The 16,762-nt window shown below is 50.8% G+C and overlaps 1 protein-coding gene across 2 annotated transcripts; it reads right to left on the reverse strand.

The window, feature by feature from the left end:
• Window positions 1–1,585: 1,585 nt before the first annotated feature.
• Window positions 1,586–16,136, reverse strand: ATP23 (ATP23 metallopeptidase and ATP synthase assembly factor homolog). Of its 2 annotated transcripts, none has more exons than XM_062203325.1 (6): window positions 15,765–16,136; window positions 13,362–13,407; window positions 12,005–12,086; window positions 6,852–6,989; window positions 5,289–5,372; window positions 1,586–2,047 (listed from the first exon to the last, which is right to left on the reverse strand). In XM_062203325.1, exons 1-6 carry the CDS (start codon window positions 15,949–15,951, stop codon window positions 1,844–1,846), a joined length of 741 nt encoding a protein of 246 aa, XP_062059309.1. In that variant the 5' UTR covers window positions 15,952–16,136; the 3' UTR covers window positions 1,586–1,843. The 2 variants fall into 2 exon arrangements, with proteins under 2 accessions (XP_062059309.1, XP_062059310.1); XM_062203326.1 differs by lacking the exon at window positions 15,765–16,136 and adding an exon at window positions 15,185–15,667 and having other exon boundaries at window positions 1,590–2,047.
• Between the last annotated feature and the right edge of the window lie 626 nt (window positions 16,137–16,762).

The following is a 16,762-nucleotide window of genomic DNA, read 5'->3' on the forward strand; positions in this document are numbered from 1 at the left end:
CGGAGATTCAAGAAAAAAAAAGTCCAGGGAAAGTGACATCTGAGTAGAGACCTGGAATACAAGCAGGAGCTAGCAAGTCAAGGGGATGGAAAACAAGACTTGAAGGAGAAAGGGTATGAAGGCCTCAGAATGGGATGAGATGATGGGGCCAGCGCTGTGACACAGTGGGTTAAAGCCCTGGCCTGAAGTGCTGGCATCCCATATGGGTGCAGGTTCTAGTCCCAGCTGCTCCTCTTCCAATCCAGCTCTCTGCTATGGCCTGGGAAAGCAGTAGAAGATGGCCCAAGTCCTTGGGCCCCTGCACCCACGTGGGAGACCAGGAAGAAGCTCCTGGCTTCAGATCAGTGCAGCTCTGGCCATTGCAGCCATCTGGGGAGTGAACCAGCGGATGGAAGACCTCTCTCTTTCTCTGCCTCTTCTTCTCTCTCAGTGTAACTCTTTCAAATAAATAAATAAATCTTTTAAAAAAAAAACAGAATGGGATAAGATGATACAGAGGAGGGGTATAAAGAGATAACAGGGACCAGTGCTATGGCGTAGCAGGTAAAGCTGTCGCCTGCAGTGTCGGCATCCCATATGATCACCGGTTCGAGTCCTGGCTGCTCCACTTCTGATCCAGCTCTCTGCCAGAGCCTGGGAAAGCAGTGAAAGATGGTCCAAGTCCTTGGGCCCCAAGAAAGATGGTCCAAGTCCATGGGAGCCCGGAAGAAGCTCCTGGCTTTAGATCGGCACAGCTCCGGTCATTGCAACCATCTGGGGAGTGACACGGCAGATGGAAGACCTCTCTCTCTCTCTCTCTCTCTCTCTCTGCCTCTCTGTAACTCTGCCTTTCAAATAATTAAATAAATCTTAAAAAAAAAAAAAACTTACTCTGAATTAGAGGTTGACAAACTTGCAAACTTATCTGTCAGAAAACAAGTAAAAGAAGGAAGGGAGGGAGGAAGGGAGGGAGGGAGGGATAATGTTGACCAAAGTCTCCTTACTCCAAAAACACTTCATACTCAGTTCCGAGAAAGAGGAGATAGAACATGAGTGTCAAATCAAAAAAAAAAAAAAAAAAAATCAAATCTAATGAGGAAATGATGCAATATTCTGTAAATGATTTGGAGAAAATGCCCCACAATGAAACTGATATATTTTTCTGTTTTTAAGATGTATTTATTTGAAAGACAGAATTACAGAGAGAGAGAAGGAGGGAGAGACAGAGAAAGATATCTTTACCTGCTGGTTCACTCCCCAGATGGCCACAATGGCTGGGGCTGAGCCAGGCCAAAGCAAGGAGCCAGGAGCTTCTTCCAGGTCTCCCACATGGGTGCAGGGCCCAACCACCTGAGCCATCCTCCACTGCTTTCCCAGGCACATTAGCAGGAACCTGGATCAGAAGTGGAGCGGCTGGGACCCAAACCAGTGCCTGGATGGGATGCTGGCATCACAGACAACGACCGCACCACCACCCGGCAGATCCATTTCTTTACAGCAGCTACCTCTTAATATCACACATGGGCACACTTCATAGGTTCATCATCAAATTTTAGAACTATCATACATAATAAAAATAAACCACAATAAAAAAAACCTTTTTAAAACATACACTGCAGAAAATACAAAAATGTAATTTATTCATATTATTTACCAAATGCAAACTATAAAGAAACCATTTTTGCCTTGGAAATTAAGGCAGTTTCATTCTTTGCCACAGTTACTTTTTTGGGTAAGTTAAAATCAGCATCTTCTGTGTTTTAACTGTATTTGATTGGTGGCATTTCATATGCTTGTTCACTTGCAAACCATTATTTTTTTCTTCATGCTCGTCGAAGCTGTGTGAGATAAAACACCATCGTCTTCATATATTTGAGTAATACCGATCACGGTTCTGAAAGTCTCTATGAGCGTATCTTGCATAAGTCTTGTTGTGTGGGATCCTTCCAAAAGGTTCAAGGTCATTGAAACAGGATTCAAAAACTTCAGCAACAGCTTTTTGAGCGACTTCTTTGCTGATATTCCTAACAGCCAGGATGGACAGAATGGCTCTATCCCGCACACAAGTCTAAGGAAAAGAAAGAGTGCGTGACTTTCATTTTAGTTGAAAACTCGGTCATGATAAAATAGCGCATATACAATGTCTGAGCCATAATTAAAATTAATTTCCTCTCATGTTATTTTATTAATTTATCACTCCAAAGAAGGAAACAAACAACAAAGAAACACAAATTATGGAACACAGTTAGCTCAATCTGAGAGCACCCAGGCATTCTGAGACCTCCATGTCCTGTTTCCAAAACACAAACAACTGCCATTCTCTGGAGTGCTAGACAGTGGCTCTCGGACCATACTCCCAATGTGCAAAATAACTAGACAGTCTACATGCAAGATCTTGATTGACTTCCTCACAATTTAATTAAGGTTAAAATATACTTCTCTTCTGTACCTCTTCTCCTGAACTTTTCAGTTGAACAATGATGCTAGGTAACGTTTCCCTTGCGGGAGGGGACACTCTCTTGCCCTGTGTTTCCACAATATTTCTCTCTCTCTCTCTCTCTCTCTCCCACACACACACACACACACACACACACACACAAACTGAAAGGTAACTTAATTTCTTAGCGGGAAAAAATTAAACTATTTCCTTCTGAGTGTTGTTTGCATAAGTATTAAAGTTCAGTTCCTAAAAAAAATTATTTTACTCAATACTATGGAGTAATAGACTAGATTTTTTTCAATAATTTAAAAAATACAAGATTTAAAAATTTTAAGGCCCTGCCCACTCCAATTCTTACAGAGCTGTCAATCTATCTGTTTCTCCTCAGGCCTCCAAATTGAGTTTTATTAACTCAAAGAATGGCATTTGACGTTGTCCTAAAACAGCATCCACCACAGGCTCCCATGGCCGTGCACCGTGACAATCAGTGCTCTCTGTGTGTTTCCAGGTGTACTTCGGCCCGCTCAGAGTGCCCAGGCTGGGGACGCTCACCAGTGCTGGAACGTAACTGGGGCTTCTCAACCTAAATTAGCCCCAACTGTGATTTTAAAAACAAGCCCAGGGGGCCGGCACTGTGGCTCACTTGGTTAATCCTCCGCCTGCAGCGCCGGCATCCCATATGGGCGCCGGGTTCTAGTCCCGGTTGCCCCTCTTCCAGGCCAGCTCTCTGCTGTGGCCCAGGACGGCCGTGGAGGATGGCCCAAGTCCTTGGGCCCTGCACCCGCGTGGGAGACCAGGAGGAGGCACCAGGCTCCTGGCTTTGGATCAGCACAGCGCCAGCCGTAGCGGCCATTTGGGGAGTGAACCAATGGAAAGAGGACCTTTCTCTCTGTCTCTGTCTCTCTCTCTCTCTCTCTCTCTCATCATCTATAACTCTACCTGTCAAATAAAAAAAAAAATTATAAAAAAAAGACTCTTCCCCCTCAAGCAGACTTCGTGACATTCATGGAAATGCACATCACAAAAAAGCACGCCCGGATTCCACACACGGTCTGCACCAAAACAATCTCATCTCCTGATTCCACTTTCCACGAACTGTTTCAAGTACCCTCACGACTTTCTATCCTATTACTAGTTCTACTTGTTTTCTGCTGCTCCTACCCAACGGTAAGAGGAAGAGAGACTTTGCTGGAGTGGGCATTGCGGCCCGGGTTAAATTGCCGCTTAGGAGACCTGCAGCCCGCAGCAGTGTGTAGGTTCCACCTCCGCTTCCATTCCAGCTTCCTGCCAGTGCATCCCAGGAGGCAGCAGGTGATGGCTCAAGTGCTTGGCCCCTGCTACCCACGTGGTAAACCTGATAGGGTTTTGGGCTCCTGGCTTCAGCCTGGCCTGGCCTGGCCATAGCATTTAGGGAGTGAACCAGCAGACAGAGGATCAATCTCTCTCTCCCGCTGATTTTCAAGTAGACGAAAATAACGACTGCGGCCCTGGATCACATGCTTTAACCACATTTCCCCTTCTCTAGGGGTGTGCTACTGTGTCCCCCACTTCCATCCTCTCCACTGAAAGCCACAGCACACAGAACTTACCTAGGGAAGCAGAGATTGGTGGGCAGAGAGACAGGGGCACAGTCAGTGGCGTGTCCCTGAGTGGACGTGACACAGGCTGAAAACCTAAGGGTCCCAATGGAGCGGCCAGCTTGTCTGCCAGCTGCCACTCACCAAGCTCTCAACTCCCCATCAGAGATCGGTGTGGCCGTCCACCCTGCACCCCCAAGCTCAGTTACTATCTTCTGCACAGAGCCAAGGGCCTCGCTGCTGTTCCAAGCCCATCCTTTGTGCACCCGGTTGAAACTTCTACCCTGGGGCCGGCGCTGTGGCATAGTGAGTTAAGCTGCCACCTGCAGTGCCAGCATTCCATATGGGTGCTGGTTCAAATCCCAACTGCTCCACTTCCAGTCTAGCTCTGTACTATGGCCTGGGAAAGCAGAAGATGGCCCAAGTACCTGGGTACCTGCACCCATGTGGGAGACCTAGAAGAAGCTCCTGGCTTCAGATCAGCCCAACTCTGGCCATTCAGGCCATCTAGGGAGTGAACCAGAGGATAGAAGATTCTCTCTCTCTCTCTCTCTCTCTCTCTCTCTTTCTGGTTTTCAAATAAATAAATAAATCTTAGAGAGAGAGAGAGAGAAAGAAGAGAAAGAAAGAAAGGGAAAGGGAAAGGAAGGGAAGGGAAGGAAAGGAAAAAGAAACTGCTATCCTGAGGTCCATCTACTTCACCGACGGGCCCAGCAAGCTCTGCCCGCAGCCCTTCTAAGTGTGGTCACAGAGCTCCTGGGTGGCTGTGGGCAGAACTGCTCACCCGCACTGTCACCTTCTCTCCCCACGCCCATCTGTCCCCATCTGAAAGGCCCTCGAGCCAGATAACCTCCCCTCCTGGTTTTCATTCTGCTTCTGTTTTTGTGTTATTTACCACGCCTCTCTCCATTCAGCTCACCACAAATAAGTCTGTGCCAATCCAGAGCTCTCCTTTGCAGCACAGTCTCCAAGGATGCGCCAACGCAAAGCACAGTCTCTGTTCTGAACGGACTGCACTTCTGGTGCCCAGAACATTGTGGTAGCTTCACAATGCTAAGTCCAGGGAGGCTGAGCCACAGCCAGACGTTCTCCAGGAGCAAGTTCACAGCTCTCTCACTCCCGAGTCACGTGGCTCACCTATAATTGTGGAGTGGAGCTAGATTCCACCCACTTGACTTAAATGATACCTGCGTATTCCTTTCACATAGGTACTTCTTCCAAATTTCAAATACTGAAATGTACTTCATGCACTTATTCCCTGTGAGGGGAGGTGATTTCATGTTAGTTTTTACCTGATGGTGTTGTTTTAATCCAAAACGTAACCTGAATAGTTCATTGACAAGTGAACAGTCTCCACTAAGGTTAGCAGCTCGGACCTATCACAAACACATGGAAAGAAAATAAACACTCATGCTCCATAGCTTTACAACACGTAACCAATATTAAGAAGTGGAAAAGAATACAAAATTAGCATGTGTTCCTGAGACCATGTAAGTACACATAAGTCTTCAAAAATTTTTTTCTTTTCTTAAACTCGATTGACAATAAGAGCAGCTATCCATGAGCTACGCTGGACAATGCCAAGTACCCTGGCAGACAATCACCCAGAAAGCCTCCTTCCACAGAGCTACAAACTGAGTTTCAGTGTGAGCGTAAAACTGAACACATCAGCCTCTGAGTCGTGGAGAGCAAGGCCCAGCTCACGGCCACTCTCTTGACCGACCCCTCAAACCGGAGTGAGGTCCAGGACCTCCCCCCAGGGCCTCGGCTGTCCGTGAAAAATTCAGTGACACGAGGCACAGAGAATCAAGAACTTTTCCACCAGAGACTGAAGTCCCAACGAATCTTCAACGTTCTTACATTCTAATAGATGAAAAAGTCTCAGGACTACCCACGGAGTTTCCACAGCCACTGCTAGTTCACTGTGAAGGAGCGGCCCATTTCCTGTTACTTCCACAGTAACACGGCCTCGCTCCTCTGAGAGGTCCGGGGTACTTAGCCCATTTTAAGTAGCCAACACACGTTAATTTTCATAACACCCAGGAGACAGACCTACTTAAAAACTCGGGTTTTAATCTATTCTCCAAATAATATGAATTATAATTGGATCCAGTGGGTCCACTTATTAATTTCAAGGAATAGTAAAAATCATCCAAGTTATAAAGTAGAAGCTTGAGATTCATATTAGCTTTTAAATTTCTCATTACAGAGCACATTTCATTGAAATGCAAGCATTCTTTAATCTATACGTCTCTAGGAGCATGAATGTGCAAACTTCTGAAAGCAATATTCAAAGTGCTTAACAGTAAAAAGTCTTTTAATACTCTATTTTTCAAACTAAATATTTCACTCCAGGGTGCTTAGGGACTTTTGCTACCGAAGGCAGCCTGCCTCTGCCACTTACTAACTTTGGGACCTGAACAACTGCCTCACTTTCCACACATATAAAGCTAGGATCAGAAAAGCATCGACCACAGTGCGATGCTGTGAAGCTTAAGTGAGAAACCCCACAAACACAACAGCGGTCGGCACGTGGCCCACAGCAAGTGTGAATTCATTTCTATACTGTTAACTAACTTCACAAGAAAAAATAATCCTTTATTATTATAATTAAGTCGCTCATCGGGATTACTAGGAGTTAGAGGTTCTATTTAAGGCGGTTCTAAAAAGATACTTAAAATCTCTCCAGTTGTATTTCAGAAATTACATTCAGCTGTTAAAAACAGAAATTCAAGGCTCAAAATGTACTGTGACGGTAAGAGAAGGAGCAAGGGTCAGTAAACTATAATTATAAATAAAACCTTCGGACGCAGAGTATCCTGGGACAAAACCAAGCGCCTGCTACAACAGCTCACCTCTGAGCAGGCCAAGTGGTGGACGTTGGAGAACCAGTGGACGTGAGCGCGACAGTGGTCGAAGGCGTGGATGAGCTCGTGGGTGACCACCCTGCTCATGTGGGCCTCGCTGCGGATGTTATTCTGGCACAGGACAATCTGGAGGGCAGCGAAACACACGTCCGGTCACGTCTAACGCCCGCCTTCTCGCCCGCCTTCTCGCCCCGCCGTGGCCCGGGCCTCCCCGGGGTCCCTGCCTGGACGGCTCCATCCACCCCCAGCCCTCAGCAGGCACGGCCCGCCCTAACTGCGCATGCTCCGTCAGCTTCCCCCGACGAAGCACGGCCCCCTGCTCCCTCCCGCCCGGCTAAGCCCGCTCTTGGACACTGGCGCCCGGCCTCCCGGACCGAGCCTACCAGGCAGCCCTAGGCTGCTGAAGCGTTATGGTTAAGAGTGGGCTTGGCGCTGAAGCACGCAGCTAAGAAGCCCTTACGAACGCGGCGGCTTTGGGCGAGCTTCTTCACCTCTCTGTGCCTCCGTTTGCAGACGGAGATCGTCAGAGCACCTGCTCACAGAATTGTGAGAGTAAGTGAGGCTGTTTGTAAAACACTTCTCAGCCGTCTCTGAAGGGGCAGTGAGCGAACGAGAAATGACCACCACTGTCCTCGTTCCACTAGAACGAGGGAAAACGCCAAGAAAAGTCCTCAGAAAGACCTTCAGGAAGAAGCGCAAAGGCCAACAGCACACTGAGCCGGACCCTATAAGAATAAGCAACACGGGGCTGGCGCCATGGCGCACTTGGTTAATCCTCCGCCTGCGGCGCCGGTATTCCATATGGGCGCCGGGTTCTAGTCCTGGCTGCTCCTCTTCCAGGCCAGCTCTCTGCTGTGGCCCAGGAGTGCAGTGGAGGATGGCCCAAGTGCTTGGGCCCTGCACCTGCATGGGAGACCAGGAGAAGCACCTGGCTCCTGGCTTCGGATTGGCGCAGCGCCAGCCGTGGTGGCCATTTGGGGGGTGAACCAACGGAAGGAAGACCTTTCTCTCTGTCTCTCCCTCTTACTAACTCTGTCAAAAAAAAAAAAAAAAAAAAAAAAGAATAAGCAAGACATGAGGCATCCTATGGCTTTAACCAAGCACCAGACACTGGCACATAACTACACGTATGCTCTCATTTATTCAACTATTTATGGAAGCCTAATGCCTAATAGATTTGTAATCTACTAATAATGGAGATAGAAATGAATCAAATATTTACCACAATGTTTAAATATAGTCAATGACAGCTATCAAGATGGAAAACCCAGGTTGCTGAGGAAGAAAATGTTCTGTGTTGCAGGAATGCTGTTTTGTTTTTTTTGAGAAGCAGAGACAGAGAGCTCCCTCCACTGGCTCACTCCCCAGATGCCCACACCAGCCAGGGAGGCAGAAGCCAGGAGCTGAGAACTCAGCCGAGGTCTCTCACATGGGTGGCAAGAACCCAATTACTGGGGCTGGCACTGTGGTGTAGTGGATAAAGCTGCCTGCAGTGCTGGCATCCCATATGGGCACTGGTTCAAGTCCCGGCTGCTCCTCTTCCAATTCAGCTCTCTGCTGTGGCCTGGGAAAGCAGTAGAAGATGGCCCAAGTCCTTGGACTTCTGCACCCACGTTGGAGACCCAGATGAAGCTCCTGGCTCCTGGCTTCAGATCAGCCCAGCGCCAGCCGTTGCAGCTATTTGGGGAGTGAACAAGTGGATGGAAGACCTCTCTCTGTCTCTCTGCCTTTCAAATAAATAAATCTTTTAAAAAAAAAAAAAAGGAATATTTTTGCTTTATTTTTATCCTTTTAACTATAGTTGGAAGAATGGGCAGGAGAGGAGCAGCAGGACTGGATGCAGACAGACTAGCTGAAGGCTAAGGAAGTATTCCAGGCAGGAGATGATGGCACCTGCACTAGAATGCTGGGAGCTAAAAGACGGACTTAAAGATAAAATCAGACAAAAATTTGGCAATAGAATTTGGGGAAGTAGCCAAGATATCAAGGATGGTCTGAAAATTGCTGGCCTGGGAAACAGGAGGAATGGTGGCACCACCTACTGAGATATGCAAAACTAAAAGACCAGTGAATGGGGAGGAGGGAGGGTAAAAAATCATTCATCTGCACTTGAACCAATCAGATCGAAGATGCCTTTAAGACATTCCAGTAAAGGTGCTACTGGGTACTTGGATATACGGATGTGGAGTTCAAATGAGAGCGCCGGCCTGGAGAAAACTCAGCACGATCCTTTGGCAGAGTGTCAAGTGCAAAAGGAAGGGCATCTAAAGATTAAGGGACTTCAAAACGCAGGGGCTGGCAGAGAAGGGAAGCTAGCAAAGCAGCAACCAGAAGTCGCTGTGCCCTGGAAACCACGTGCAGGAAGTGTCTGCCGTTACCAAAATCAAGTATACGCACTCTGTGTGACCCAGTGATTCTGCGCCTAGCCAGACACCTCAGAGAAACTCTCACAAGTGTAGACTAAGAAAAAGTCAAGAATACGTACAGCAGCGCTGTTCACAATAACAAAGGTGGAAGCAATCAACATTAGAGAAGCTGGAATAAAAACACACTAAACACCAGTGAACTAAACAAGCCAGAGAGGCACACACAACATGGGAGGATCTCAAAATACTGCTGATCAGGGGCCGGCGCCGTGGCTCACTTGATTAATCCTCCACCTGCGGCGCCGGCATCCCATATGGGTGCCAGGTTCTAGTCCCGGTTGCCCCTCTTCCAGTCCAGCTCTCTGCTGTGGCCCGGGAGGGCCGTGGAGGATGGCCCAAGTGTGAGTCCTGCACCCGCGTGGGAGACCAGGAGGAAGTGCCTGGCTCCTGGCTTCGGATCAGCGCAGCGTGGCAGCCGTAGCAGCCATTTGGGGAGCGAACCAACGGAAGGAAGACCTTTCTCTCTGTTTCTCTCTCACTGTGTATAACTCTACCTGTGAAATAAAAATTTAAAAAAAAAAAAAAACTGCTGATCAGAAGACTTAGGTTACAGAAGCGCCAAGCATTACACAGAACCAGCGCACCCCGTGTGGGAAGATCAAAAGCAGGCAGCATAACACTCCGTGGACAGCACATCCAAGTGCTAAAGTCATTCAGAGGAGCAGTGTGATTATCAGAACAGCCAGGAGAGGGAGGGAGAAGGACGGGTTCTGGAGGAGCACACAGGCTCTGAGGCCCTGGTAGTTTTCCATTTCTCAGAAGTGGGTGGCCGTTAAACAGGTGTTTACTATCATTACTGAACATGAACACACAGGTTGGATACTCTTGTATGAATGAGGTATTTCATAATTAACATTTTAATTTAAAAAAATAAAAGGACTCAACAGGCTAATCCTCCGCCTTGCGGCGCCGGCACACCGGGTTCTAGTCCCGGTCGGGGCACCGATCCTGTCCCGGTTGCCCCTCTTCCAGGCCAGCTCTCTGCTGTGGCCAGGGAGTGCAGTGGAGGATGGCCCAAGTACTTGGGCCCTGCACCCCATGGGAGACCAGGAGAAGCACATGGCTCCTGCCATCGGAACAGTGCGGTGCGCAGGCCGCAGCGCGCTACCGCGGCGGCCATTGGAGGGTGAACCAACGGCAAAAGGAAGACCTTTCTGTCTGTCTCTCTCTCACTGTCCACTCTGCCTGTCAAAAATAAAAATAAAAAATAAAAATAAATAAATAAAATAAAAGGAGAGTGTGCCCAATTACATTCAACACTGCTAAGAATCCAGATGAAAGTTCAAAATGTCAACTCCCTGTAGCCCAGGGCAGGGGTGAACTTACCAAGGGCCCCTTTGAGAGCTATGGGCATTGCGATTATCGATTTACAAATGAGGAGACTAAGAAGAAGGAAAACAACTTGCCCAAGCCCCATGGCTAATAAGCAGGGAACTGGTTTTGGACTCAAGTGTATCTGATTCCAAAACCCAGGCTTCTCACGCTTGTGCCTTCTCCCCTTACTTCTGTGGAACCATAACGAAGAACCAAACCACATACAAGTCTCCAGCAGGGAACAGCTACGGATGCAAGTTGGGACACCTGCGTCTACGCTCATCACGTGCCATAACCCATCTGTCACGTCCAGGGCTCCATCACAATCTTCCAATGACTTAAAGCACATAATAAAACTCATCGGATGCTCAGCTCAAGCCAGGCAGTCTAAGAAGCAAATTTACTAGACAGATCTCATTTAATCCTCAGGACCATTCTATAAGACAAGACACAGCGGCTGCCCACGTTTTCCAGATGAGGAAACTCACTCCCCTAGTCAGAAGTTGTCATGGGCAGTATCACGTCTCACGTGAAGGGGAAACCCCTTTGCTTAGCATGCAGAGCCTCCCACCCTACTGCCTCCTTGCTTTCCAACCCTATTGCCCTTTTCCCTGATCCGATTTAAACGCTCCTGAACTCAGTCCAGACACTTAAAACTCTTTACAGCATAAGTCACTAAAAGTTGCAAAATTTAGTCTGATAATGGTGTCTGGGAGGTGGGCTCAGAGAGAGGTCTCCACTGCACCGGGAGCACGCCCTCAGAGGCAGTTCTCACGGGACAGGTGGTTAGGTGAGCCCATGTCGCGCCCAGCCATCCTCTGTGATCGTTTGAAAACCTTACGCTGCGCCACGGCCATACCCCAGCCTCCCCAGACAGCTGAACCAGTGGGGCCTGCGCAACCTTGAGCTAAGAACCTCCAAAACCACAAGCCAAAATACACCTCTTTTCTTCCTCAGTGGCTTCGCTCAGGTGTTCTGCTACAAAAGCTGCCTGTTACATCCCCTAAGCATTTCCGCCCTCCGGATAAACTAGACCGCTGCCTTTCCCCACACATGCCTTGTGATTTGCCCATACACCACTTCTGCTCAGGCCACCCCCGCTCTGGGCACCAGCCTGTCTTCCCTGCCCTCGGCTGAAGCTGCTGGCGTCCTCCCCTCGGTCACAGCACTGCTCCGCGGAGGTATCAGAGCCCATCTACAACAGCCGGCCTCGAGGTCTGCAACTGCTGTCTGTGACTTATCATCTCTGCCCAAGGGTGAGCGCCTGACGAGGAAGGACCTTTTCTGAGTTCAACACAGCGTCCACCACGGCAGCCTACAAAATGCCCAGCACGTGGCAGGCGAACAGCAGACTCAGGAGAGAGGACTAAAGGGAAGAGGAGGATTTCTGGGAACACCTACCTGAGACGTTGACGCATCGAAGCCCCCACTGACGTGTCCGTGACAGTCTTCACAAGAAAAGTGTCTGTCTGTGTTAACAGCGCTGGAAGGCAAGATCAGATGACACAGACAGTGTCCAAAACCAGCGTGTAAGAGAGGGAAGCCGCCTGGGGCCAGCAGTCAGGGACCGCCACCACCCACACACTCACAACCCCAGGAAGGCAACCGAACACCTTCAGAACTAGGTTTTCTCATCTCTAAAATACCGAGCGTGTGAATCTATCCTCGTTCAAAACTTCCAGGATTCCATAAAGCAACTGGTCAACTGATGAAGCTCACACCGGGAATATGCTGGAGTTCCCACGCTTGCGCCGGAACATTAAGAGACGGCCCCAGGGTGGGTGCTGGGCGCAGCAGCTGCTCAGGGAGCCCACCTCCCCTATCCGAGCTCAAGTTCTGACTCTGCTCTCCATTCCTGCTTCTGGCTGATGTGCACACTATGGGCAGAGGTGACGGCTCAAGTGCCTGGGTCCCTGGATTGGGTTCCTGGCTCCTGGCTCAGCCTGGCCTAGCCCTGGGTGCTGCAGGCATTTGGGAAGTAAATCAGTGGAAGAAAGATATCTCTCTCTTGCTCTCCTCACTTACTCTTGCTCTTTCTGACTATAATAAATAAAATAATAAAATACATTAATAATTGATTTATTTATTTGAAAGTCAGAGTGAGAGTGAGAGAGAGACACGAGAGGCGCAGAGAAAGATCTCCCATAACATGGTTCACTCCCTAAATAGCTGTAACAGCTGGGACTAGGCCAGGCTGAAGCCAGGAGTCAGGTGCTTCCTCCTGGTCTCCCATTTGGGTGCAGAGGCCCAAGCACTTGGATAGTCCTCCACTGCTTTCCTAGGTGCCTTAACAGGGGGCAAGGCAGACAGGACTTGAACCAACACCTACATGGGATGCCGGCACTGCAGATGGCAGCTTAACCTGCTGCCCCACAGTACCAGCCCCACTAATACATATTTTTTAAAAATGTTTGAAGAAACATTAAAAAAGAAGTGCTTTCCCTTCAAGTTCACATCTGGAAGACTCTCCCAGGCTAGGTCCCAGGAAGGTATAACAGGAAGGCCAGGTGTGACAATTATTTACAAGGAAGACTCAGGGCTTTGTGTTTACTAAATACCCAAGGAGAATGACAGAGGCAGACACTGAGGCAGGGCAGGAGACGGCCAAAGAGAAGAGAGCAGCTGCTCACCATCCACACCACGGCAAAGGCTCCGTGGCCTGAGGTGAGAAATCTTAAGCAGTCTGGTTGGGGCTTTTTTTGTTTGTTTGTTTTTAGCAGACAGAAGATAAAGCAGCACTTCAAGAAGTTTTACTTACCAACCAGAGTGCTTCATTGCGTCAAGCAGCAGTTTGACATAAGGATCTAAAAAGAGACGCATTTCATTAGACATGTTACCAACTTCTCTAAACAGCGGCATCTGGAAAAAGGAACCCAGAGATCGTGATAACACACTGCAATGCTATCTTAAAGCTGGTGAAAGTGAGGGCAGGCAGGGGTTCGCACAGTGGTTAAGACACTGCTTCCAACACCGGCACCCCATGCCCAACTGCCTGAGTCGGAGTCCCAGGTTCTTTTCTTCCAAATCCAGCTTCCTGTTAATGCACATCCCAGAAAGCACGAGGTGATGGCTCAAGTACTTAGGTCCCTGTCATACATGTGGGAGAACTGGATTGAGTTCCGGGCTCCTGGCTCAGACCTGACCCAGCTCCAACAGCTGTCAGGAAGGGACCAACAGATGCGGATGGAGGATCAGTCTTTCAGGGCCGGCTTTGTGGCACAGCGGGTTAACCCCTGCCAGCAATGCCAGCATCTGTTCCTCTTCCAATCCAACTCCCTGCTAATGTGACTGGGAAGGCAGAGAAAGGACGGCCCAAGTGCTTGGCCCAATTGCTGAAGCTGTCACCCTTGTAGGAGACCAGGATGGAGTCCTAGGCACCTGGCTTTAGCCTGGCCCAGCCCTGGCCATTGTGGCTATTTGGGGAGTGAACCAGTAGATAGACCAATGGATAGATTATCTCTCTCTCTCTCTTACTGCCTTTCAAATAAATCTTTTTTTAAAAAAAATCAATCAATATCTTTCTGCCTTTCAAAGAAATAAATAAATTCTTTAAATTGATAAAAATGGACATGAAAAGAGAAGTTGAACTTAACATCACAGCAAGTCTTTAATGAAATAAACACCAGGGCTGGTGCTGTGGAGCAGCAGGTGAAGCTATTGCCCAAGACACTAGCATCCCAATTCAGAGCACAGTTAGAGTCCAGGGTGCTCTGCTGCCAATCCAGCTCTCAGCTGATGGCCTGGGGAGGCAGTGCAGAATGACCCAAGTACTTGGGCCCCCGCCACCCAAGTGGGAGACTTGGATGAGGCTCCTGGCTCCTAGCTTCAGACTGGCCCAACCCTGGTCATTGTGGCCATTTGGAGAAGGAATCAGTGGATGGAAGATGTGTGTGTGTGTGTGTGTCTCCATCACTCTGCCTTTCAAATAAATCTAAAAAAAAAAAAAAGACCTGCCACAGCATCTAGGATGGATATGTTTTGCTTTCTTTTGTTTTTTAATTGCTGTTAGAATGGATCTGCCTTGAAGAAAAAGAAGCAAAGGCTTGCCACGGGGTGGCTTCTCCCATCACCCACTGGGACAGAATTTAAAGCTGCAGGTTGATGCTTTAATACACGCAGCAGCCCCTCCCTCTGGAAGGCGGAGGCCCCCCATTCCTATGGGGGCTCTTGTTACGCACCCCCACCCTCACCCCCCACCTCTACTGGTCCTCCACAGTGGGACTCCTCTGCCACAGCACAGCCATCTTCTCTTTAGCCCCAGCAGGCTGGCACTGCCCGTTCACAACGTCTGTTCCGCACAACTCTGAAGGGAACAGAGGCCACGGCGACCCCAGTGCTGCAGCCAGGTTCTCTGCACCCGATTCAGCTCCGCACCCTGCTTCTTCCCACCTCTCTTCCGCCCCTAAGTACCGGTGATCCCAAGAAGGTTGGAAAATCCGTTCCCGGTGGACTCCTGCAGGAACCAGGGGCCAGCTATGACACAGTACCCGTGCTTTAGGGCACGTACATTTAGGGCTTTGAATTTCTAAACGTTTAGAAGTAAACTTGGGAAGTCCACGCCAAAGTAAAGAAGTTACAAACCTCTAGTGCAATGCCCCCGGGACCAGAGGCTAGGCAGAAAACGGCCACTGGCTACTGCTGACCCTCTTCAACCCGTGGCTGTGTGGTTCTTAACTTTTGGGGGTCGTGGGACTCTTTGAGGATAGGATGAAGCTATAAACTCGCTCCCCAGAAAAATGGACACACGGTTTCAGAGAGTGTATTTCAGGGATCTCTACGCTGGAAAACCCATACCTGCAAGGGTAGGTCTGCCAGCAGTAGGCGTGGCTCCCTAAAACCCTGCCTCACCGTCACCCTCCCCAAGTCGGTGCTGCTGCACGACTTACGTAAGAAATCCGAGGCAGACCAGGGAGTGCGGCCAAAAAGGGGCGAACTCCTAGCCCGACTCCTGGCTCACCCCACAAGCAAGCACAAGCGCTCAGAGAAGCCTCAGAGCCAAATTCTAACGGGAAAGCTAAGGCCCAGGCTCCACCCGATCTCCCCGCCTGCCGGGAGGTGCCTGCACCCCGCCCCTGCAGCACCTGCGGCGGAACCGAGAGGTGCCCAGGCCCTCACTCGCCCACCAGCCCGCCGACCCCCAGCTCCGGGTCACGGCTCCTACTCTTCTCCAGCGTCCTCAGGAGCATGAGCTGGCACTTCTGGTTGTTGCTGAAGAAGCCGGACAGGAACCGGTGCTGGGGCTTCCCTTCGGGCGGTCGCTCCGGGAAGACCCGGCCCGCGACGTGTGGCTGCTGCACCGGCTCGCCCGCCGCGGGGCCTGGCTCGCGCTCGTCCGGAGCCCCCGCCATGGCGCCCGCACACCTCGCCGCCGCGCCCTCCAGCTCCGGCGGCCCGCGGTGAGAGGGAAAGCTAACCTCGCTCCCGCCTACCCAACCACCTAAGACCTCCCCCTCCGCAGCGCAGCCCCCGGGCTAGGCTGAGAACGCCGGACATAGGGTCCGCGGAGCCGGTCTAGGGAGACACCGGGCGGGGCGGGGCGGGGCGAGAGGCGTGAGGCGGGGCGAGAGACGGGGACGGAGCGAGAGGACGGAAAGGAGGGCCTGGGGGCGGGGCGGGGCTACAGACGTGAGGCGGAGCTACAGACGGGGGCGGAGCGAGAGGAGCAGAAAGGAGGGCCTCGGGGTGGGGCGGGGCTACAGACGTGAGGCGGAGCTACAAACGGGGGCGGAGCGAGAGGACGGAAAGGAGGGCCTCGGGGTGGGGCGGGGCTACAGACGGGAGCGGAGCGAGAGGAGCGGAAAGGAGAGCCTCGGGGCGGGGCGGGACTAGAGACGTGGGGCAGGGCGGGGCGAGAGGCGTGAGGCGGGGCGGGGCGGGAGGCGGGGCGGGGCTACAGACGGGGGCGGAGCGAGAGGAGCGGAAAGGAGGGCCTCGGGGCGGGGTGGGGCGGGGCGAGAGATGTGGGGCGGGGAGGGACGAGAGACGTGAGGCGGGACGGGGCGGGAGATGGGGCGGGGTGAGAGACGCGGGACCGGCGGGAGCAGGCGAAAGGTGCGGAAGGAGAGGGGTGCCCGGGACCCGGGCGGGAACTCCCAGCCGCAGCTGGGGCGGCCGAGAGCCCTCCCAGGCCGCACCCGGGCTGCCGTGGTCTTTGGCACC

This window comes from Lepus europaeus, chromosome 10, assembly GCF_033115175.1.
Source record: "Lepus europaeus isolate LE1 chromosome 10, mLepTim1.pri, whole genome shotgun sequence".
NCBI classification, from domain to species: domain Eukaryota; kingdom Metazoa; phylum Chordata; class Mammalia; order Lagomorpha; family Leporidae; genus Lepus; species Lepus europaeus.

Excerpts from the sequence above, each read along its gene's own strand:
- ATP23 (XM_062203325.1), bottom strand. The coding sequence starts at position 15,951 with ATGGCGGGGGCTCCGGACGAGCGCGAGCCAGGCCCCGCGGCGGGCGAG. Across the intron at positions 12,087-13,361 it reads GCAATGAAGCACTCTGGTTG|CGCTGTTAACACAGACAGAC; the intron begins GTAAGTAAAACT and ends CTTGCCTTCCAG. Across the intron at positions 5,373-6,851 it reads ACCACTTGGCCTGCTCAGAG|GTCCGAGCTGCTAACCTTAG; the intron begins GTGAGCTGTTGT and ends TGTTTGTGATAG.